Genomic DNA, 25,917 nt, shown 5'->3' with positions numbered 1-25,917 from the left:
TAGTTTCTCGAATAGTAAACAAAACAGGTTTTTACTTGATGGCGAAAACCCACTTAAAATAAAAATGTATCTCAGAACGGCTGGTATGGGTTTTAACACTTTTATTAACAAGCAGAGAACAACGTTTCGACTTTCTTAGGTCATCTTCTGCTCATTAATAAAAGTGTCAATACCCACAACAGGTTTTTCGTTGTTGTTTTTTTCCTATGTGAAAGGATTATCAGCAATATTTGTGTGAATATATATCAGTGATATCATGTCGTGATAGGAGTGAGTGAATATATCATGATATAATGCCGTGGTAGGAGTGAAAATATGGAGAAATTACATTTGTCTGAATATGAAAATTAGTGGTTTTTACATTCATCATTAGTTGATATAGAAGCACTAAGTCTAAAAGCATGTTACTGTTTTATCACTAAAAGAAAACAGTACGTGAAAAAACCGGATGTGGTAAGACCTTAGTACAACAACTGTGTTTAAACATGTTTGAACTGCTGGTAACAAGAACGAAACGTTTCAACTGAATCTCCTTCGTTTATTTTTCACGAGATAAACAAGAATCGGTGTGTATACATATATACTGCGAATGCCATTACGTATTGACTAACTAGAGATACAAAACATTATTTCTACATTTATTTATACATTTTGATAAATGTAAGTCAGCAAGAAAAATTTGAGTTTGACCTTATAGAAAATACTTGAATCACATGGTTGTTCTACTGTTATTAATGTATACACGTATTAGAGTAAAAATATCGCTAAAAAACAAAAACAAGGACGTTGAGCTGACTACTGAATCTGGATAAAAGATAAAGAAAAAGGATGAAAGTTGACACATCAGTTGATCAACTAATAACCACATAGCAGGCTAAACTGTCTCGACTTTACGTGAAGAATAGAATCCCTACATCACTAACTTTCCCACTTTGTTTTTCAAAAGCTTTGTGTTTGCATGGAATATTAGCTTTTACCATTTCACCTTTCCTTCAATTAACTTCACAATACTATTTTTATGACTGTCTTACAAGAGTAACATTTTGCAATTAGAAATTTTGATTCTATCTGTTTTTCCAATGAAGGATCTTGTTAGGGATTCTATTCTCCCTGTAAATTCTTGGTTTACTATGTCATCATTAGCAGGATCAAGTGATATGTCCACTTTCATTTCTACCTTATTTGGTTTCTTTTTCTCATGTTCAATAACCAGCTCTACAAAGCTGTATTATGTAGCGATATTTTTTCCCCTTATATTTGTATTTAATTTTTATAAGATTGCGTGTGAGTTAGCAGGTTATATATGTATAGTATATTCTAAAGCTTTATGCGTCTTGCATAGAATGATAATAAAATAGGTAATCAAAGATCATGGAAAATGTTTCGCTATATCAGATAATGAGAAAATTATAATTACTGCTAAAACTAGGTAGGCGCTAGGCCTATTAGAGAAAGATGATGAAGAACAAAAAAATCTCGGTTTTGGCTCTTTGCCAGTTATCTACTTTGGGACGCTCTGGATAGCTGGAAAGCGTCATAAATATCAGAGACAAACTTAATATGCCAGGTAGCTCTTCATATGCAGTTTCTAATGATCTACAAAAAATCCACATGACTTTTGTATTGTTTTAATACGGGCGTCCGCGCCATTCCTACACAGGAAAGGCCAGTGCATTCTTTCCCATATAAGTTTTAGGTAAAAATAACTTCTATGGAAACGCTCCAGAAACGTAACAAAAATAGTACAATACAGCAAATCATTATTTTCACATGATTTCTAAACCATTGTTTTGTTTGTTTGTTTTGGAATTTCGCACAAAGCTACTCGAGGGCTATCTGTGCAAGCCGTCCCTAATTTAGCAGTGTAAGACTAGAGGGAAGGCAGCTAGTCATCACCACCCACCGCCAACTGTTGGGCTACTCTTTTACCAACGAATAATGGGATTGACCGTAACATTATAACGCCCCCACGGCTGGGAGGGCGAGCATGTTTGGCGCGTCGCGGGCGCGAACCCGCGACCCTCGGATTACGAGTCGCACGCCTTACGCGCTTGACCATCCCGGGCCTATTTCTAAACCAAACAGCAACTGCAAAAAAAAGTAAAATCGAATAATCCCTCTTAATAAGAAACTTATATTTTTCTGAAGAAATAGTTTCAATTGTAACGCTATAATAATCACGTGTTGTACATAATGATGACAAATACATTTATCGAAACGTTGGATTTTTTATTTTTCTTGTTCATCCTTCATACTAGCGTTTCATAGTTATTTATTTACAGTTACTGAAAGATTTAGTAGCTATTGTGCCGATTGCATCCAATGCTAAATTCATGTCACCTCGAATACATTTGATTGTTGACATTACAGTGGCATTCCGTAAGAGGTACCATTCAAAGTTGATCCGATATTTCTTTCACGCTAAAGTACTCGTGTTTTCTATAAGTGCATTCATCCGAGACCACAATACATATTGATTTATCTCAGTGCCTTGTCACGCGCTAGTGCTAGAAACATCTACCATTCAATGATCGCATGATACTGATTAGTTAAAGCACTTAATATTGTTATAAAAAAACAACGTCAGGCGAAGAAGGAAAACTGCACGTACTTCAAAAGCCGTATACAGTCATTTGTTGGTCACAATATCTTTGTACGGACATAGTTGAACAATTCTTTATGGATTAATCTTGTCCGGTAAGAATCTCGATGTTTATGTTTTGTTAAGTTTTCTTTGTTTATTTTGGTTTTCGCACAACGCTACTCGAGGGCTATCTGTGCTAGCCGTCCTTAATTTAGCAGTGTAAGACTAGAGGGAAGGCAGCTAGTCATCACCACCCACCGCCAACTCTTGGACTACTCTTTTACCAACGAATAGTGGGATTGACCGTCACATTATAACGCCCCTACGGCTGAAAGGGCGAGCATGTTTGGTGCGACCGAGATTCGAACCCGCGCCCTCAGATCACGAATCGAACGCCTTAACCCACCTGGCCATGCCGGGCCGTTTTGTTAAGGAGTGAAGTAGGTATATAAACACGAACTTTAGCTGTGTCATATTGTTTAAAGCCATGGGCGTATATAATAATTAATAACTTGTTCAACAATTCTCATTCCAGACCACTTGATGCGTATATATGGACATTAAAACTGCTCACCAACCCTTTAAAAAAGCATATAGTATTACAATGGATCATTTACAAACATTTCCCATTACGCCTCAAATGAACAATGCCTTTCTCAACCTTGTTCAAGTAATTCCAGGTAAAGACCTGTAAAGTGGACGTGTATCATCTATGTGTGTGACTAGGTTACACGAAATAATAACCCAGTTTTTCAAGGTTAGTTAACTGAACTCAGGAAGATAAGCAGGTACTTTTGTTGCTGTAAGGAACAGCGACATCACGTGCTTTATAACAAAGATACGTCACCCCAGTGGCACAGTTTGATACTAAACGTCTAGACAAAACTCGAAGTATGTTGTATCATAACTGTTGTGTCGCAACGTTTTCCACTTTGTCATCGTCTCTGAAATGTTATACGGCAGCAACAAGTATCAATTTTTGCCACAAAAACACGTTGAATTATTTAGCTGATCGTTTGTATAACAGTTTATTTTATAGGTTTGGTTTGTTTTGAATTTGGCGCAAAGATATACGAGGGCTATCTGCGCTAGCCGTCCCTAATTTAGCCGTGAAGAACTAGAAGGAAGGCCAGCTAGTCATCACCACACACCGTCAACTCTTGGGATACTCTTTTACCAACGAATAGTGGGATTGACCATCATATTATAATGTTTCCCCGGCTAAAAGAGCGAGCATGTTTGGTGTGACAGGGATTCGAACCCACGACCTTGGATTGCGAGTCAAGTGCCTTAACCACCTGGCCATAACGAGCCTTAATTTATAGGATAACAACGATTTGTTTGTGTTCAAAGATTTGGCGTTTAAAATGTTACGTTTATACCATTATTTACAATATATATATCAATATTTGTATGACGTTATTTGAGGTATAACCACCATAACCACACTTCAAACTGAAATGTTTGAAGGTTATTTACCTAAAATGTATTTTAATTCGATTCAAAAGTTCTTCGCGGGCTTATGTATATTTTATCGAATTAGGTTTTATGAAATCTGAGTTGTGCAGCATTTTGATAATCTTTACTGGGTATTCATTTGCCTAAGAACCACATCCATCATTCATCTCAACATACGTTCCTGTCAACAAATTATAGATAATATGCTCGAGGCACCATATATTAAAACCTGCACTCGGTACATAATATTATGCTAAAAAAAAACAGGATTAATATGTTTCAAAACAGTTTGTTAAGCAACGTCTTTGAAGAAATAAAGTAAATGGCCCTGGTGGGTCAGCAGTATGTTTACGGACGTACAACGCTAAAATTCGAGGTTCGATTCCTCACGGTTGACTACGTACGTAGCCCATCGTGTAGCTTTGAGCTAAAACACAACTAAAACCATCTATGAACAAGAATGTAAAAGTTACCATTTATAAGTGTTTATGCCTCTAACATTTGTGGTTTGATCCCTGAAGTGTACAAAACTCAAATTGTACAATACAGGAATCAAACTACGAATTCTAGTGTTATAATCGCTCAGGCTTGGCCCGGCATGGCCAAGCGTGTTAAGGCGTGCGACTCGTAATCTGAGGGTCGCGGGTTCGCATCCCGGTCGCGCCAAACATGCTCGCCCTTTCAGTCTTAGAGGTGTTATTATGTGACGGTCAATCCCACTATTCGTTGGTAAAAGAGTAGCCCAAGAGTTGGCAGTGGGTGGTGATGACTAGCTGCCTTCCCTCTAGTTTTACACTGCTATATTAGGGACGGCTAGCACAGATAGCCCTCGAGTAGCTTTGTGCGAAATTCCAAAACAAACAAAAAAACAAAACGCTCAGGCTTACTGCTGAACCACAGGTAGGTTATATTATGTATGATGACATCCAGATTTCCAATCGAACACATGTAATTGGCCATTTTTATCCATTTCAAATGGTAATATATTTTTGTTGGTGCTATTAAAAGTCTCGAAATAGTTATAATTACGTGGTTATTCGTCATAATACCATTAACTACTAATACAAACTGTGTAAGCTTTCAGTTTTCTATGACAAGTATGCGCATGCGCTTTATTAATAAATACTTTTTTTTTAAGCTACTATTTAAATATCGAAAATTAGCTGAGCGAAAGAAGAGATGGTCGACCGTGACAAAGTCACGTGATACCGTAGACTGTGATCATTATTACTGTTTTATCGTACTTTTCATATATTGGCCATTACGGATTTCAGATCAGAGAATTTTAAAAATTGGTATTTCAGATGTATGTTTTATCTGCCACCAGTTTACAGCCCTGGACCTCTGTTCAACACCTGTGCTCGTGCGCGTAGCTTGTCGATGAAAGGTCATCAAGTATTCTATATTAGTTATGCTGTTCGTTTTCGATCCGTATTATGTAAACTCAGCGATGTGTTAGAAATATAAACATTCTGATGAAGATGAAATACTCAAGCCCTGATGTTGTAAATAAAGTTTGGTCCATAGTGGACTATATAAAGTACATTCAGGCTAGCACGAAGAAACTTCGTGTTTTTTAAAGATGAAATTTCCATAAAATTTGTTTATAATTTATAATAATAAAGAAGATGACTGTGAAGGCAGCACGTACCTAAGATATAACAACTTGCCAGATGGGTTAAGACGTTCGACTCTGAGGATCGCGGGTTCGAATCCCGGGCGCACCAAACATGCTCGCCCTCCCAGCCGAGGAATGTGGGTTCGATTCTCGGTTACACCAAGTTTGTTTGGTTTTTGAATTTCGCCTTAACCCACCTGGCCATGCCGGGCCCCGTCATCAAGCATGCTTGCCCTTTCAGCCGTAAGGGCGTTATAATGTGACGGTCAATCCCACTATTCGTTGGTAAAAGGGTAGCCCAAGAGTTGGCAGTGGGTAGTGATGGCTAGCTGCCTTCGTTCTAGTTTTTACACTGTTAAATTAGGGATGGCTAGCGCAGACAGCCCTCGTGTAGCTTTGCTTGAAATTCAAAACAAACAAACAATTTAATGTTATTAAATAACATTATCATGGTAGGCTTTCAGACACTGTATTAGAGAGTAGTAATTTTATGATTCATAACGAGGGTTTGGATACCCTTGATCATATTGTTACCTATTTAATTTATCTCAGATGAGTCTCTGATTTATTATGTTACGTGTTACGATTTCAAATAACCGAAAATTTGAATTTAGAAATTAATTAAATTTCGATATGCTTCAAATTTTATGTTTATCGAAATTTAATAAATTATGTTGGTTTATATAATTTAAGGCGAGTTTCTCTAACGTTCAACAATGTTCAAAAACACGTAAACCACATATTGTTGGTTCTTGCTCTCAAGAATATTCTACAAATTCAGAGAATAGGCGGGCCTTGCTAAATTCACATCAGGCCCGGCATGGCCAAGCGTGTTAAGGCGTGCGACTCGTAATCCGAGAGTCGCGGGTTCGCATCTCCGTCGCGCCAAACATACTCGCCCTCTCAGCCGTGGGGGCGTTATAATGTTACGGTCAATCCCATTATTCGTTGGTAAAAGAATAGCCCAAGAGTTGGCGGTGGGTGGTGATGACTAGCTGCCTTCCCTCTAGTCTTACACTGGTAAACTAGGGACGGCTAGCACAGATAGCCCTCGAGTAGCTTTGTGCAAAATTCAAAACAAAAACAAACAAAATTCACATCCAACAGTATGCGTCACATGCATCAAACTGAAACAAACATATATATTAAAATAAAAGAAAATCCGTTACAATATGGATAGTAAACCATGCCATTTAGATCTCATTCGTATTAGTAACAACTATATTTGTCTGTATCAATGGAACGTTCTTGTTTTAATTATTGTTCATTGTAATTTTCAATGCAGTAGGCATCATCCAATTGGATTTTTGTTCTCATTGTGCTATTAAATTAACCTGCGCTTTAGTAGCCGAGGATATTAATGCTTTACTACCTTTTTTCTGACATCATGAATAACGATTTAGCTTTTAATATAAATATATATGTGTGTGTGCAGAAAATTAATATTTAAACAGTTAACCAAAAGGAAGGATTGCGTTAAAAACTGCAAACCCAAACCTATGATAACTGACAATTAAATGAACCAAAACATACCCAAACAAAAACCAAACCAAAGATGCTGCGTAAATTAAAAGGACCCCCAGGGTACAGGCTATAATGTGGAATACAAAATGTGCCTTAAGCTTTGGAGGTACTTATGGAGGTACGACCCACATTTCGGTGGGGATACGTCATCTATCAGTCTCACATGAATAAATTCATAAAAATAATGTAATAATAATAAATAAATATAAATTGGGAGAGCGAGATGTGAGTGTTCAAGTCCACAACGTCCCACATTTATGTCACTCTTCACTGGCTGCAAATAGTTGTAGGAAAGTGACTGTTTTCCAAAGTACAAGGAAAAGGAAAAAACATAAATTATGTAAATAAATACAAAGAAAAACGAAATAAGGTACTACCACTTGGAGTTAAGTATGATAAACTTACCTTCGGATATTGTACTCCAGAGATCGTTTATGTAGAAAACAGTATTCCTACTTTAAAATCAAGTTACTTTTGTAGGACTGTCCCTTTTGGGATTCTTATTGCAATTTAGCGATTACAGAACAGTTAAAAGCCAAATAACGTTTTGGAACAAGTCCTGTTTGAAGCAATAAGTTGTTTTTAACGTAGTTCAACTTTAGCGTAAGTATAAAATATGATAAAAATAATATTGCAAGTAATTATTCCTTGTATTTAAATACTAGTTTTATTGACTTTATTTTCATTTTGTTTTTAGCGCAAGGCTACACATCGCACTACCTGCGTATCCACCATAGAGAATCGAATCCCAGATTTTAACTCTGTAAGTCTATAAAATACTGACTCACTTATGGACAATAATTTACTTAAGGCTTATGGAAATATTAACTTTAAATGCGCTGTATTGTTTTCTCTGTATTAAAACCAGGTCAAAACAGGCCACTGCCTACCTCGTACAGTCCAATTGCCTTGACACCAGTGTGTCTTTGATATAACGTGACCAGTAGGTTAATCTGGTGTTTGTCTCTACGTCATCTGTGGTTTCAATAAAGATAGGTCAACTAGAAATAAAATTGGACGTTTACAGAATGATATTCAATGTTTTCTTTCTGTTCAACAATGTATCGTAAGTGTTTTCTCAGATATAAAGCAAAAATTATCTTATTTGGAAAAGTTGAGTTATTGTATAAATTACGACAGATTGTGTATACTTTTTAAAAGGAATTTTCTATAACTGGAACTTTTCAAAATATTCAAAGCGTATTGCCCAATAAAATTAGCTTTGTTAAAAACTGGGCACATGTCTTAAAAACTACATGTTTTTGGGTGCGCATTACGCACCTATCTTGTTGATAATGGTTGGTTTTGAGTCTGTGTTAGTTATTGGACGTACGGAACTTGAGCTGTGTGGCCTTCCTTTTGGTCATCTGTGGAAATATGGTACTGGTTTGTTTGTTTTTTGAAATTTCGCACAAAGCTACTCGAGGGCTATCTGTGCTAGCCGTCCCTAATTAAGCAGTATAAGACTAGAGGGAAAGCAGCTAGTCATCACCACCCACCGCCAACTCTTGGGCTACTCTTTTACCAACGAATAGTGGGATTGACCGTCACATTATAACGCCCCCACGGCTGGGAGGGCGAGCATGTTTGGCGCGACGCGGATGCGAACCCGCGACCCTCAGATTACGAGTCGCAAGCACGCCTTAACGCGCTTGGCCATGCCGGGCCTAATTGTACTGGTTTATGCACAATTGTTTCACGAATTGACTATGACTATAGAATACTTGTGTATCATGTTATTTAAGATTTGTACAGGATCGTAAGTCGTTAATTTCAGTCATGCTGTAAGTTTTGATATTGTTAGCCTTCAGTAATGAAGCACATTATGCTGATATAATAATAACTTAGCAAACAAGGATTTATAAGCATAATAAAGTGATATCTTTTGGGGAACAAATAACATGTTCCAATAGAACATTTGTTTGTCTTCTTCATACTTATGTATGATCCCGAGATAAAAAAACAGATCATTTCTAAATCGTTGCTTGCCAATCTTCCATCTTGTTATCCTAGTTTCATATCTTCGAGGACAGCGGTGTATTTAAATTATCTGCAAACACTGGAGTTATTCCTTACTGTACTTAACGCAAACTGGAAATCTACATTAATTCAAACAAACCAGTTGTTTTCGAGCTTAAAGGAAAGCTATTCGCCCTCTTTGAGAAAGCATGACATTTTTAAGTATTGGAGCCGTATCATCATTAACACAATTCAATAAAATATACCGACTTTCTTTCTGCTTTGGGGAGCGCATACTTTTCATAGGTAATTTGGGTGGGTTTTTTTTAGTGGTGATGTTTGGGTAATTTAATTTGGTTTGTTTGAATTTCGCGCAAAGCTACACGAGGACTACCTGCTCTAACCGTCCCTAATTTATCAGTGTAAGACAGGGGAAGGCAGCTAGTCATCACCAACCATCGCCAACTCTTGGGCTACTCTTTTACTGACGAATAGTGGGATTGATCGGAACATTATAATTTTCCCCAAAAGTGAAAGGGCGAACTTGTTCGATGTGACGGGGATTCGAAGCCCCGCCCCTCAGATTGCGAGTCGAGTGCCTTAACCACCTGGCCATGCTGGACTTGGGTTACTTACTAGCACTGATGATATATTCCAGTTGTGGATGAGAGAAAGTATGCTGGTTGCTAAACTGAGGCCAGCCAATATTAAGTCATTACGAGTTGATCTACGGCTTACACATGAAACACTAAGATGTTTTATAAATTTTTGTTACAAAATTCTCTCGTGATAAAATTTATATCATCTTCTCATTAGTTTCCTAAAGCAGCTTTAGGATTTAGGAAATACCGATTTTTTTCGGTATTTTTTATAGCAATAAAATTCTGAATGTTTATAAAAACAAATAAAAAACAATTTATATATTTTTTTTACTCACATGATAAAATCACTAATGTTCTCAACATTTCTACAGAATAAACAGTTTTTATGCTGTAAGTTTTATATGTAATGTAAAAAGTAATTATCACTTTGTATTTAAATGTGTCTGTATTGGATAGTAGTTCCTAATTTTGAACCCTAAACTAGAGGATAAACAGCTAGTTATCGGTATTTGCGGCCAATTCTAGTCACATTGTAAAATAGTCTGTTACTCTTGTGTCCCACCTACTGCTCTAAAGCTCATTTTTTTAATGCCACCAATGGACCTCGAACCATGGACCGTCAGTCTATAGTTTAGCACTAGCCACTAGTTTACACCCGACTAAAAATAAATACTGAGAGAGAAAGAAGAAGAAAAGAAAGTGTGTTGTTTTAACCGAAAGCCTTTACATTACTCGGGTTTGGATTCCGACGGGTTTTTAATAAAACAGCGTGGTGATACTCCATCACTGTCTGAAAACCGTAACCCGTTACACCATGGGAAGTTGATCTGCACGGTCTGATTATTTGTTTAATAAGTAGGCGTTTGTGATGAGATGGAAAACGTATTTAATAAGCAGTTATTAGCCTCGTAACTGTAAGTAGAAAGGTTTTGCAAAATAGTTCAATACTTGTACGCTGCTGGAAGACCTGCGATATAAATTAATAATCAAGTATCATATTGCTATTAGAAATATTTTGTTTAGCTCGCAACGTGGCTTTAAGATTCAAACTAACGATTGCTATACAACCGTGAAAGCCTTATTTCTGTTTTTTAGCAGTCTATATTTAAAAACACGGTTGAGTTTAATGACTCCATAATGTTCACCACTCGTGCTTTATCATCACTCTTGGTAAAAGTATTCGAGTGCAATTAAAACCAAGTTTAGACTGCTTTCGATCATGTGACTCAGATGTCAAAGCTAATACAGCACTAAGGTGGCTAACAATAATCTAGTGGTTGTGTTGTCAGTTGAAAGGGCGAGCATGTTTGGTGTGATGGGGATTCGAACTCTCGACCCTCGGATTGAGAGTCAAGTGCTTTAACTACCTGGCTATGCCGGGATTCGCGTATGTTGATATTTGATGTTCTAGTAGAATTCTAAACTCTGAAGTAATTCACTGAAGTTGAACGGTTTGTAATGTTCGAAATATCTAACGTTCCTGGTCAAATTATGTAGTTTTCTGATTTATAAGTGTTAGTCACAATTATAGCTTCCGAGGCCTGTAGCACACTGACTGCTGCTAATTAATAATAACAATATTTGTCTCTCGGCGTGTCGGTTTTTATATACCAATCACTATAGAACACTCACCAAAGTTCGCTTGGCAACAGTACTGTTAATCACTAGTATTACAGACACGCCTAGTACATTGTTGATTCTTACGCTCAAGAACCTTTTACACATTTCGAGAACAGGATGGACATGTGTAACACAGTCAAGAATATACGTCACATGCCAAAACGAAAATTATATAACAAAAAACGTAGGCGCTAAAATAAATATACAACAGTAAATCCGTTATGTTATATACCAACATTCAATTAAATTCTAAATTAAAGTTAAAAGTTTCGGCTATTTAAAATCGTAATACGTTAACATACATAACATTAATAAATCGGGAACCCATCAGCGATAAATTATAATACGTAACAATGATCAGATGTTTGACCCTGCGATTTATTAGTTTTGATGGAATAAGCAAATAATTTAAGGATAAATTGGCAAACGCACGAAGTAATAACTTTTATAAATATTCTTATAAAATGTCTGTCCATATATATTTTTTTTTAGTTTCGTACCTAAGTTGACCTACATGATAATGTATTGTGCCGCCATCTATACAGTTGAAAAGATATTAAGTTGTCTTTGACAACTTTAGAAGTTGCTAAATCTTCCCTCGGCCCGACATGGCCAAGCGTGTTAAGGCGTGCGACTCCTAATCTGAGGGTCGCGGGTTCGCATCCCGGTCGCGCCAAACATGCTCGCCCTCCTAGTCGTGGGGGCGTTATAATGTACGGTTAATCCCACTATTCGTTGGTAAAAGAGTAGCCCAAGAGTTGACGGTGGGTGGTGATGACTAGCTGCCTTCCCTCTAGTCTTACACTGCTAAATTAGGGACGGCTAGCACAGATAGCCATCGAGTAGCTTTGTGCGAAATTCAAAAACAAACAAACAAACACAGACACTTTGTGTTTGTATGTATTATAATATCTTATGATTCCTCTTTTAATCTGTAATGGTGCTTGTATTTTTCAAAATTTCCAAAGTACTTGCTATAAATCTAAAAATATATAATTTAAAGACAACAAATAACAAATTCATGCCAGGAATTGAGATTCACCATCTTTCACTCCAAAAAGACAACATGACGTGCTCAGAAACTTGTGTTTATCTTCACTCTGCACTGACGAAAAAGTTAAATATAAACTAACTTGATGTAGAATAGCCTCAGAGCTAAATTTTGGTTTGGCACATGCGTTGAAATGTTGTTAAAACATGGACGATTCTGACTCAAGCCAAGAGGGAATTCGTTTCTTTTGTAATTCCCACAAAGCTGCAATAGCTGTCCCTAGTTTAGCAGTGAAAGACTACAGGGAAGGCAGCAAGTTATCACTATTCACCGCCAACTTCTCAGCTACACATTTATTAACGAATGGTACAATTTATCGTCACATCCTAGTACTTCCATAGCTTAAAGGGCGAACATATTTAGTGGGACAGGAATTCGAATCCACAATTTGCCAGTCGAGCGTCCTAACGACCTGAACATACTAGGCCTACCCAAAGCAAAAGTCGCGAAAAGACAGAATTAAAAAAAAATATATATTAAAAAAACTAACGCAAAATCCCAGAAGAAGAGGCTTCCATATGAGAGTTGAGCGATATTACTACTGTATGTGTTTGTGTGTTTCTCTTTTAGCAAAGCCACATCGGGCTATCTGCTGAGCCCACCAAGGGGAAGCGAACCCCTGATTTTGGCATATTACTACTGTAACACCCATATTTTTGTAATATAATCTTAACAAATAATTCACGTCCCTAACATAAACTATCAAGTTCTAGTTTTTAGTAACAAGTTGATGAGTTCTAAAGTTGATGAGTTAAAAATTAAAGCAGAGTTATAAAAATGTCTCTAGAATTTGAACTCAAGATTTCTTTTTAAGATTAACCACTGAGCCCAGTTATCAACAAAGCGAGCGCTACAAATAGTTGCACCCCCGGCATGGCCAATAGGTTAAGGTACTCGATTCGTAGTCTGAGAGTCGCGGGTTTGAATCTCCATCACACCAAACATACTCGCCCTTTCAGCCGTGGGGGTGTTATAACATGACGATCAATCCCACTATTCGTTGGTAAAAGAGTAGTTCAAGAGTTGGTGTTGGTGATGACTAGCTGCCTTCCCTCTAGTCTTACACTACTAAATTAGAAAGGGCTAGCGCAGATAACCTTCGTGTAACTTTGGGCGACATTAAAAACAAACAAATAAATAGTGGCTTTTATTCAAATATCTAGAAGTTGTTTGACTCTAGTTTTTGTACACGTGCATTTGGGAGATTTTTTTGAAATACATAATCCATGGTGGACCTAAAAATAATCTGACTTCGGATATTATCTTAATACTCACCATGTTTGGAAAAGGACAACCAGAAGTAAGAGGTAAAGTTTCTAACAGCGAATATAAACATATTTATGGTTTGTTTGTTTTTGAATTTCGCACAAAGCTACTCGAGAGCTATCTGTGCTAGCCGTCTCTAATTTAGTAGAGTAAGACTAGAGAGAAGGCAGCTAGTCATCACCACCTACCGCCAACTCTTGGGCTACTCTTTTACCAACGAATAGTGGGATTGACCGTAACATTATAACGCCCACTCAGCTGAAAGCACATTTATGGATTCTGCATTTCTCCCATTTGTCCCTCTCTGATTATTAAAATCTTCGTTATTGTTTTGATGTCTAATAAAAATGTATGTAATTCTATAACTTGCGCCCCAAATTGGCTCTCGTATCTGTTAACTAGCAAAAGTAGCATATTTACACGAAAACATGTCTTCGAAAACTCAAATTGTTACCCACTGAGTCTTTCACACAAGCTATTTTAAATCAGAATTATATTGAAAAAAAAATTGGGGATTTGTTGGATTGGTGCGCATAAAGCCTGAGTTTTTTCGGTTAATACACTTTATAATCAAACAAGTTGATTGTGAAACTATGACTGTAAGACTTCATTATTTTTATTTGTATATATATTTTAGTGAAAATAAATACATTTTAATACAGTTAAGTAAGCAAAATCACATGGAAGGACTGCGCTAAAAACAGCAAATCCAAACCTGTGACAAAGTACATCAATATTTTGTATCCTGGGATCTTTTTAATTAGTGCAGCGTTTCTTGTTTAATTAATTTTTGTTTCGGCTTGTTTTAAAGTTATAACAAACTAATATATATATATATAATACCCTTTTAGTTATAATTAACTTCATGTGCACTTTGCAATTAACCCGCTGTACAGAATAGCGTTTAAATCAACCAACCAAACACAGATTTTATCAAAGACAAAGCTATAGTATTTGCGTTCATACATTTAAGTGAATTAACAGAAAACGAGTGCTCGAGTAACCCCAAGAGGGTGTATGTTTTAAACAAGGTGCAGCTTTATCACAGCACACTCAACCCACGCGTTTTGAATTCATCACGTGGTATTTCAACACGTGACCTTAAATGTTCTAAGTGGTTGGTTCGGTACAAAGCAAAAGCTTGTTATCCTTTTGATAGTTTCAAATTCTTCGTTGAAACTAGCATGCGTCACATAAAGGTTTGTGTGATACTGTGCTGAAGGGTGTGCCCGGAAAAAGTTAGACAGCTTAACTACAATTGAATGTTCTTTCTTGAAATGCGTAAATATTTGGAAAGAAGTCTTTTATGAACAAATAGTTTTTTTTTATTCCTTGACTCAAAAAAGCACTCGTTGATGCAGGTTATCCTGTTCGATTCTTGGTGTTTTTTTAAGCGATACGGTCTTAAGGCAGCTTAGGGCCGAAATGTTGATTTAAGGTCCCACGGCTAGCACTTTATCGCCGTACTCCTCTTCAAATCGCTTTCCGCAGCTTGGGGCCGTCAATGTGTTATAAAAGTGACAGTCAAATTGTACTATTCGGCCTGACAACAGTTCGCGGTGGGCGGTGTTGACTATTTGCCTTCCTTCTAGTGTACAAATTCGAAATTACAGACTCTGGTGTGCATAATATCACCTTTGTGGCTTTGAGCGAAATTCCACTAACATATAAATTTTAAGAGGTTAATCCTTATTGGTTAATCTAACATAAATAATTTTCACAAATTTTTAGCTTATGAAAATGGACGGGCGAGGGTAGATTTTGTTCGTTTTTAAGAGAAAAGCTAACCAATCGGCTGTCTATGCTTTTCTCACCGCAGGTATCGAAATACCTTATAACGCCCCCGCGGCTGAAAGAGCGAGCATGATTAGTGTGAAGGGAATTCGAACCCGCAACCCTCTGACTACGTGTCGAGTGCCTTAACCACTTGGACATGCAGGGCCAACTATCTAATAAAAATACACTGCTGATCAAAATCTTAAGGCCAATGAACATAAAGAAAAAAATATGCATTTTGTGTTCTTAGACTCAACCACTTATTTCAGTAGAGCTTTGAAATATGAAAATAAGAAAAGGTGAAATAAAAATAAAAACGTTTTTAGCAGTTAACAGAAACAATGTGAAGACCAAAAAGGCTTCAATATGCTACTTAAAGAAATGAAATCAGAATTGGCAGCCATACTGGTAGCTACACTTACAGTATTAAAAATAATTTTACAACAAATAATCATTCTTTAGTTAGCTAAGCCGCGTATTTTGTTTTACCTAACATTATCCCCCCCCCCCAAAAAAAAAAGAACGAGAATCGCGCCCTGGCTAACTAGTGACTGAATATTTCTTTCAAAGTTTTTATCAATGCTATAAAAGTAGCCAGCTACCAGTTTGGCCGTCACTTTTGACGTCATTCCTTTAAGTCACGTGCTCCATCCTGTGGTCGCACTTTTATTTCACACCAAAGGTGTTTTTAATTGGGTATCACGACCGCATTTGTCAGTATATACCAACAAACCACAGCAAGTAATAAAGTGGCACTCAATATTAGCTTTAGAATCCCAACGCTACTTTTCGGCGCAGGGTTTATACTTACAGAGCCAACCAGGTTCTTTAAAATATGTATTGGTAGTTTTGTCTTCTCTAAGAAAATGTTAATAACTTCTTTATAAGTAACCCCATGGAAAGTAAATTAACAGTTTCTTGTCATCACCCCAATATAATCAGTACAGCCATCTCTATTAAGCTAATATCACGTAACACTATACATGTAAAAACGGCTGGTATGGATAGAGAAAAACCCTATGTAGAGGAGCAAACAACGTTTCGACCTTCTTCGGTCATCGTCAGGTTCATAAAGAAAGAAAGAGGTAACTGACCGATAGCTGACCACATGTTTGAAGGCGGTTGTGTAACTGAATGTAGGAATGTACATGGCGTGCTTAGATATTTGATTATATTTATTAATACAGGTATGAAGGTGTTCCTTTGTATTGGTTTATTTTGGGCTTGAGTTGTTGTATAAGTAAGGCTTCTTTAATTTTGCGTTTGTTTATGTTTGTTTCTTTATTTAGTATTTGAGTGTTTTCTATGGTTATGCTGTGTTCATTTGACTTGCAGTGCTTGAAAACGTGTGAAGGTGACTTTTCATGTTCTTTGAATCTGGTTTCCATTTTTCTACTTATTTCTCCAATATAGAAGTCGTGGCAGTTATTACATTGTATTTTATAAATAATGTTGGTGTGGTGTTTGTCAGTGTAGTTTTTACATAATATAGACCTTAGTTTTGTGCCTGGTTTTTGAATAAATTTGGTATTAACTGGAATGTCATATTTTGTTACTAGTTTTTGCCAAATGTTGGTTACTTTTCTGCTGATGTCTGGAATATACGGTTTGCAGCAGTATATGGTTTCGTGATTTTTTAGATTGTGGGGTATAGTTACCTCTTTCTTTCTTTGTGAACCTGACGATGACTGAAGGAGGTCAAAACGTTGTTCGCTCCTCTAAATTGACTTTTTCTCTATCCATACCAGCCGTTTTTACATGTATATTTTTCTCTACAAGTGGGTTTTCTCGTCACCACGGATCACGTAACACTAAATGCTCTTTGATTATGATAATTTTAATATCATTTAATAAATTTGAAAACATGAGCTAGATACTGCTATTCTAGTTGGCTTGGCTTAACCGGTACTTATGTATCTGCACGTTCTTTTATCTTATAGTTTTGGTGTTCTAAGTCAGTGGCCTTTAATTTGAATGATAAAAACTAAGAAGCGTTCTCTTTTATTGTTAAGCGAGGCTATAGTAAAAATTTCAGACAATGGGTTTCTGTGTAGGCGTACGCAAGAATTTTGGTCCAAACTAAACGGTTTTTGTTGAATAAAGTTTCACATGTGGCTTATATTTAGACAAAATTTAACATCTAATTGCACGTTTTAAAGATATATCTGTGAACTAGATTTAAAAAAAAATCTGTAAAAGTTAAATATGTTTTTATATTAAATAAATGTCCCGTAGTTTCAGTGCGAAAAAAAAAACCGGGAGAGGGGGTAAATCAAAATTTGAAAATATAGTTTTCGTTTATTTCTTAACGGTTTGCATCGAAATTTTTCATGTGAAGCTGAAATATGTTATAATTTGTATTACCACAATCTGAGCTACAGAAGGTGGAAAAATCGCTGAACTGTCACTTCTGTTTATAACACACAAAGTGTAGCAGCCTGCAGTCTATTGTGGCCGAATGGCACACAATCGTCTGTCTTGATTTATTTGTGATATGTATGCAATTGACAATACCATTTTGTTAAATATGTGGCTTCTAATTAATTATATTAAAAGTACATATATTACTGTTGTTTTATTATGGTGTGATAATAATGAATTTTGTTCAGTTCATTATAAGATATGAGAATCAAGCATTGTTTTATTACCTTTTTATTTAACAGTTCATTATAAGATATGAGAACCAAGCATTGTTTTATTACCTTTTTATTTAACAGTTCATTACAGGTTGGGTTTTCTTATTTTGTTCATCGAGGATCTTAAATATTTATCATGAAATGGTATTGTTTTAAAAAAATCACAGAACTAATTATTGCTGTTTTTCTTTCCTTTTTTGTCTGATTATTCTGTACTTTTAAATCAAGTATAAAAATGTTGCTTAATATGCCTGCGGTGATACCGTGGGATTCACGACTTCCTAGCAACAATTGGAGCATTTGAGGGGTGACCGTAACACACCCTTTCATAATTTAAGTATCTGTGAGAGCCTCGAGCACACACTGACCGCTTTTTTGTTTTTATGTTGTTCTCGCATGATAACGTTTTTCTTGAGCTCAGCTTATCCAAGCACGTGACTGGTGCGTTACGAGCAGTGTTGTGCTGGGGATTGACATGGCAGGAACCACATAGTAACGTTCGTTGTAAGACGCCGCTGTGAAGATCACAGTTTTAGTTTTTCTGTTAAGTACAGTGATAATGCTATAGTTAGTTACGGCTCGGATCTTCGATCGGTCAGTTTCAAGAACGGTAGGTGAGCATATGTTTGTTTCTTTTGTCATGTATTTCACGGATCTAAATGTAATGTATTTCCAGAATATAGTTTTAAATTGCTGGACAGTTGAAACACTTTATACAGCAACTTAAATAAAAAAATTGAAGGCAAAGTTTTCAAAACTTTATTTCCCTCTATTTTGTTGTTGTTGAATATTTTATTATAGAGTCCAGGATTTATTATTTTAATAATAACAACATAGATAAAACTGTAAACACTGAATCGTGTTAAAAGCAAATCGTCAGAGTCAGAATAATTTTTTGTTAAAATTATACTCGCATTAAAATTAGTGTTGTTTTACATTAAAGGTTGTATTTTAGTAGTAGTATTTCATAATGTGACTAGTTTAAGAAAATCTTAGTTGTATATATATTGGAAACGTTAAAAGCTTTATAATTGTTCAATGTAGCGTTGTCACAGTAATCATTTATCATCTTGTGTGATTTGTGCTTTGCTGCCATCTAGTGTACTAAACGATGATTATATTCTCAATGTTTCTAAGGTTTGGGATGTGAAATAGCGAAATTCTAAATAACAATGATTTTAACATAAAACGATGGAAATCATCAAAGGTAAGTTCCTATATTCATTAAGACATGGTGTTTTTTGTTTTACAAGTTAGTGAACAAATTAAAATAAATTTACGCCATAAACTTATCTATTGACAACATTAATTTGCCCTCTTCAATCCGACGGAATCGAAACTGTATTGTTAAAACCGTTTTTATTTAAGTATATTTATTTTACTATAATTTTTGTGTAATATTTTTAAAAGTGAGGAGAGATACAAGTACCATATTATGGTACTATATTTTTGACAGGTTACTATTACATTCTTCATAATGGTGTTGACATACTTGTTTCAAGTTTAAGAAGTTAAATAGGAATTCTGTTGTATCGTTTGTTTCCCGTATTATTTTAACATGTGGGTGAATTTTGGAAGTTTGTTGTGTCATGAACCTGTCCTATTAAATCAGCCAAATAGCAACATCTGAATTAGAAAATAGTTTAACTTTCTTAATATGAATAATGACAAAGTACACGAATCCATCCATTGTTAGTTTGAAATGAACCTGAAGCTCCGTGAACGTTTTTGTAAGCCATGTTTGATTGTACATTTTGATTTTATCGTGTTGAGTGATGATGCGTTAATTAGACGCGTTTTTATTCGTGACTCCACAAACATCTTCTGATTCTTGAAGTTTATCATATAATAAATAAGTAGCAGCAAAAAATTATAATTTATTATTTTTATTTTATGTTTTGTTAGTTGTTTAAACCGAAACGTTCAAATTACTCCGAGATGTCGAGTTTTTTTATTTGCAGTAATTTTCCTTGCATTTTGTTTGGTTACAATTATTACTTACTTAACATTAACTGGGTAGTAGAACATTTTCACTTTTATCATAGTTTGCGTTTACATTGGCTTATATACAGGGTGGCCCGTAAATCCCTACCCATCCATATATCTTATGTATCCAGTGTATCTGTGTACTGTCATCAGTATTCTTGCACTCGTGTACCCACTTACTTGTCACAACACGCTCTTCAAGTGTAAATGGACTTGCATCGGTCATATTGCTTTGAAAAAAAAGAGAAACAAATTTATAATACATGCGTAATTGAATATAACATAACACATGAATGGGTAGGGACTTAGAGGCCACCCTGTATATATTGCTGAGTAACACATCTTACCATCGTTTGCATTTTCTTGGTTGTATAAATCTTTGAATCCAGAGTGCGCGCTCTGCTAGTTAATAATTAAGTCCATATTTGATAATTATAGAGGTTTCAACTCCAGGTTGTGAAACTGTTTTTCACGTGATTGAGATTTGCAATAACCAAACCTGGAGACGCGATTAAGTATGTATAACATAAGTGATTACCATAAAACGTTAATATTAGGCCTACTATATTTTTAAACACGACGAATATGGATATGATGATTATATAAAGGTTGAAATATTAATATAAACTATTCTAATAAGGGAAAGGATGAATGTTGTGTGTAAAGTCTACATTAGGCTTAAAACTAGTGTCATGACACTTGACTATAATTATGCTTCGCCAGCTTGTAAAAGGCGTTCACACAGCATATAATTAAAATAACTTATCAGTCATGTTTCAGCTTGTAGTTGAATAACTTGTGTTTATATGAAACATTCGGCGAAAGATGACGCTCTTGAGACTATGGTCGAGCAGTAACTAACACTGGGTCACTTCGATTGAGATTGTTTATATATATAGCGTACAAGTTATAACCGCGAGACGTAATTCAAACATCCAATGACAAAAGAGGCATTGTTGGCAAAGTTAACGGATATGGCCCTTAAGTGGCGATCACATAATGCTGTTACAAGGGTAGTGACTTTATTTACAATCTACTAAGCTTCAAAATTGTTGCAATTCTTTATAAAATATGTATCTAAACCCTGAGTTTTAGAACAACTTTATTCAATACGTACTAACTATTACAGCTCGTCGTGCGTAATATCCATTTATAAGTCGTTCGCACACTATATAAAACTGAGCACTATTACTAACTAAATTGAAGGGTTAACCCACTAGCTACACTTCGGGAAAGCGTTTCTTAAGTGTTCAATGTTTCAAGTGATTATAATTCTTTCCTTTTAATAGACGTGTCTTGCTTCTTGTCATGTATTAAACCTGGGAGCCTACTTTTGTTATCCTGACACTTGTGGTTAAAAAAAAAGACACGACGAGAGATATAAATAAACACTACCAGAAATAATGCATAAGATTTGCCTCTTTGAGCAATAGTAATTTTATTACTTAACTCTGTAGATGCCGATTTACAAGCTGTAACCAGCAATATATAACTTCAGAAACTGCAAGTGCTTAAAATCACTTCGTACAATTTAAACATGCAGAGAATATTCAGAGTAAATAGTTCTGTTAAGCCTTTTTTTCTTTCTGTAAACCCGAAACAAGCCGTAACCTTTACAAAAAAAAACACACAAAAAACGTGTATTCCAATTGTTCATCTTACAGCTATTATTACTTTTTACACTTTACCAGTGTGCTTACACGTGTTAGTAAAAATTGGATACTCTAGCGCATGCGCATCGGTGAACCAAATGTGCTCCACTTGTACGGGTTCTAATTAGTTTGCCAGAGGCCTGATGTTTTACATCATTAGATGCACTTGTTAACTTGCATATCAGTCTTATTTGCCCAGTGTGAAAAGGGAACACGTGCCAGTCGCAGCCAGATATAATGTCGTTTAGTTATTTGGTGCATCGATTATATACCAGAAACAAGAATTAAAATGTGGCGTATTTCTCGGTACAGGTTAACGTTTGCTACACCTGAGTTCCATGAAACGACGACAGGTGGTCAAGAGTAGTCTTTACAGAGCTTTCATTGGATATATTTTTATTTCATAGAATACGTATCACCCAAAATTTAAGCGGTTTTGTACGTAAAATAATCTCAAGTTGGAAAACGAGCAAAATAACTTTTGTTAAACAAATATGTGTTAAAAATGATAGCATTTTTTCGTCGTAGACTGTCTCTTTCAAGGTAAGTAAGCTTTATACTGTCGTTCGTTTGTTTTTGTAAAAATACTAGTGAAGCGTGTAGTTTACTAAATCAAGCGGAATAACAAGCGTTGACTCTAATAATAACAATGAAACAAATGAGATCCCAGACTTTAGACCATGTAAACAAATAAACGTTTAGCGTCCGGAGTCGTTTAGAAAGTAAGGAGGTCCATTTTTTTTTAATGACCTCTTTGAAAGTTTCCGCTTTTTTATATTTGCTTATTTTCAAAGGATCCATATTAAATTGAAGGCTTCTTTTCGTCTCATTTTTTCGTCGAAATGACAAAAGTTATGACAAAAAGGACGAAATAAATCAGTTTTATTATCTTAGTTTTTATTCAAAATTCTTCTTTGCATAATCAAGGAAGATAATTCAAAAAAGTAGGGGGAGTTGACTACAAAAAAACGAATTTGACACTGACGCTAAAGTTGGCCTTGACTTAGAAGTTCATAGAGTGGTTGAAATTTTGTGCCGGTATCGCTCTCTGAAGCAGGGGTTTTTGTTATTGTATTCGCCACTTATACTTTAGTTTTCTTACGGTATTTAATAAACTCTACTGATGTCCAACAATATAGTATTCAGTATTAATTCACTACGCTCGAGTTACAACATACGTTAAAATATTTACACTTTCTTTTCGGCATGCTTAATGGGTTCGTACAGCTTGAGTACTTTGAGTGTTTACAATATGATTCTATAAGAAGCCATTGTATTATGTTTTCCACTCTATTACTATATACGGTAAAGTACATGATTATGAATGTGTACGTTTTAAAACCAGTAGACGTGTAACTTGCTATTGACAGTAGACAGTCAGTAGACAAGGGACCTGCAAAACTGCAAATTGTCTTAAATGTAAAGCCTCCATTGGGGTGATTTTTTTTTTTTTACCTTGCGTGTGTACCGCTCGTACTTTCGGACGTGTAATTTAAATGTGTTACTTTAATTTTAACGTAGATAACATGGTAAATAATCTGACTTAGCAACTATTTTCATCTCACAGACACAATATTCTGTTAGTGTGTCCTTAACATATATTGACAAGAAATACAAAAACTGTCGATAACAAGACGCAGGGCTGTATTAACAAGTTTAATCATTTAATATTTTAATAAACAGTTAAACGCGTATATAATTATCGCTGTACGTACATTTATATTTACTTTTGTTGTTTTTAATACGGGGAGGTCGAAGCTCTCGGGTTTTGATTTAATGATACTGAACTTTATCGATAATTTTGTGGCCATCAGTGCTTGACTGTTTGTAGTCACGTGAAACTTGTTCTGTTATTGAAATTAACTGGATAAGTCGCTGCTCAACAATAACAGGAGGTTCGATAAGAAATGTATTGCATATTGCAGAACAATGCTGAATTAATATCGACCGAGTTTAAGAGTAACGAACTGGGCACAGTGTGCAGTACACTAATAACGCTATTTATTAAAAGCAAGACGAAAATAGTGTGTACTTGCTACTTATTTCTTCTTTTACTGTATCAGAATCCAAAGTCAAACGTGACCAGTGCTAATTATGTGTGTGTGTGTGTGTGTGTGTGTGTGTAAAATAAATACTGAACTGGGTGAAGTGGCGCTGTTTTTCAAAAAAGAACAGTGAAGCAGCTCCAATGAGCCCCAGTACTCATTACTAGTGAGTGTCATCAGAACTTTACTCCTGAACAGAACTGTCTAGATACCCGATTTTTAGCCTCAAATCAATCTTTGTTTTTCCTGGTGGTACTACTACATGATTTGATTTGTTTTGAATTTCGTGTAAAGCTACACGAGAGCTATCAGCACTAGCCGTCCCTAACTTAGTAGTGTAAGACCAGAGGGTATCTGCGTGTTTCTTGTAATAAAGCCACATCAGGCTATCTGCTGAGTACAAAAAAACTAGAGGGAAGACTGCTAGTCATCACCACCCACAGCCAACTCTTGGGCTACTCTTTTACCAACGAATAGTGGGATTGATCATAACATTATGACGCCCCACTGCTGAATCGATGAACATGTTTGGTGCGACGGGGATTCGAATCTGCCACCCTCAAGTCGAGTGCCTTGACCAGCAGGCCATGCAGGGTTGATCACCGCATGACTGGACATTTTCGATATTTGTTGACTTCGCCTAATTATCATCATCCATAGTGAAGAGGGTGAAACCAAATATGATGAAGCAAGTTGTTTCGGAAAAAATGTTGACTATCTTGGGTCGTGCTTTTCTTGTATATATTTAGAAGTAAATAAAACGACACGTTTTCTTTCTGTACAATCTTGTTTGTTTTCGTATATTAAGCTTTACAAATATTCCTATTTTTGAGTAACTAGTCATTTGGTGAAGTTTTCTGGATTCGGGAACACTTTTAACGAACTCTTTCAACGTATAAACCACATGATTACGAACATTGTGTACAGTCAAAACTTGTTTAAAAAAAAAATAGAAAATCGACCTTTTAGTTTTGATTAAACTAAGCTAGAAATACCGAAAACTGAGTATGTTTCAAACCATAATCCTGTGTGTACAATATACACACTTTGGTGTGCGAACGTAATGACGATGGTTCCCTATAGATTTTATTTTACAGTCAACTACAAGTTACACACACAGCCCATATATTTGGTGTATATTCACTTCAGAGTTTTATGAGGCAGATTGGAAGTGAAGAAGCCGGAGGTTTATTTGATCGAACGTAACGAGAGAAGGTACCCTAGGGTCCAGGTACCCTGCAGACACACCCATTACGGCTAGGGTCCAGGTACCCTGTAGACACACCCATTACGGCTAGGGTCCAGAGTTTGCCTTAAAGTTCTGGAGGCTCTTGGGTTCTGGATTAAATTTTGTACTTTCTCATGCGTTTCCTGAATAATTTTTCTAATTTTACTGCAACAAATCTAAAAGTGGGGGCTCCACTCTTATCCCGCGCTTCGTACGTCACTGCACTAGGTTTTGTGCATCAACATTACATTTGAAACTCCTCCATCTTGTTAACTTGGACTCTCAAGTTACTGGCTTGTGGGTTATACGATGTTGTTCACTACTTATGGAACTCGTGTACTATAAAAATGAAGTACAGGTGTCTTTTTTTTTTTCATATTCCTATTATATTGACTTGCTATTGTAGCAAAAAACCCAGAGCTGTGTACAATAGCATTGAAAAGCTGTTTTATATCTCGCAGGTCTCCTTGTCAAAGCTTTTCGTTTAATAACAGAATTCTTCGGTCCGGCATAGCTAAGTGGGTTAAGACGTTCGACTTGCAATGTGAGGGTCGCGGGTTCGAATCCCCGTCGCACCAAATATGCTCGCACTTTCAGTCATGGAGGACGTTATAATGTTATGATGAATCTCATTTGTTGGTAAGAGAAGTAGTCCAAGAGGTGGTGATGACTAGCTAGCTGCCTTCCTTCTAGTCTTACACTGTTAAATTAGGGACGGCTAGCGCAGATAACCCTTTGAGTAGCTTTGCGCGAAATTAAAGAAAAAACAAACCAGAATTCTTCAGACACGCACCATAATATTTTAAGTCATGGCTTAAACACTAAAAACTGGCAAACTGTTGGAAACCATGTTATATGTAATTAACTTTATTTCTTTATAACAGTTCTTAGACCTATTGGCTTTTCTATAGT

General features: G+C 36.0%; 1 protein-coding gene across 5 annotated transcripts in view; it reads left to right on the top strand.

Moving 5' to 3' along the window:
- The window catches only part of LOC143252145 (ecotropic viral integration site 5 ortholog-like), an 86,693-nt gene that overhangs the window by 7,587 nt on the left and 53,189 nt on the right, over positions 1-25,917 (top strand). The window contains exon 1 of one of the 5 annotated variants that reach the window (XM_076503837.1): positions 18,478-18,704. The exons of 2 other annotated variants lie outside the window; for them this stretch is intronic. Coding sequence is in view for 1 of the 3 variants with exons in the window: in XM_076503834.1 (XP_076359949.1) it covers positions 22,238-22,275 (38 nt within the window). In the remaining 2 variants the exon portion in view is untranslated. Of the gene's footprint in view, positions 1-18,477; positions 18,709-21,888; positions 22,276-25,917 lie in introns of those variants that run through there. 2 more of the 5 variants (XM_076503835.1, XM_076503834.1) reach the window with 2 other exon arrangements.

Source organism: Tachypleus tridentatus, chromosome 6, assembly GCF_004210375.1.
Source record: "Tachypleus tridentatus isolate NWPU-2018 chromosome 6, ASM421037v1, whole genome shotgun sequence".
NCBI lineage: Eukaryota > Metazoa > Arthropoda > Merostomata > Xiphosura > Limulidae > Tachypleus > Tachypleus tridentatus.
Note: the sequence above shows the minus strand (reverse complement) of the source record. Positions and strands in the feature narration are given on the sequence as shown.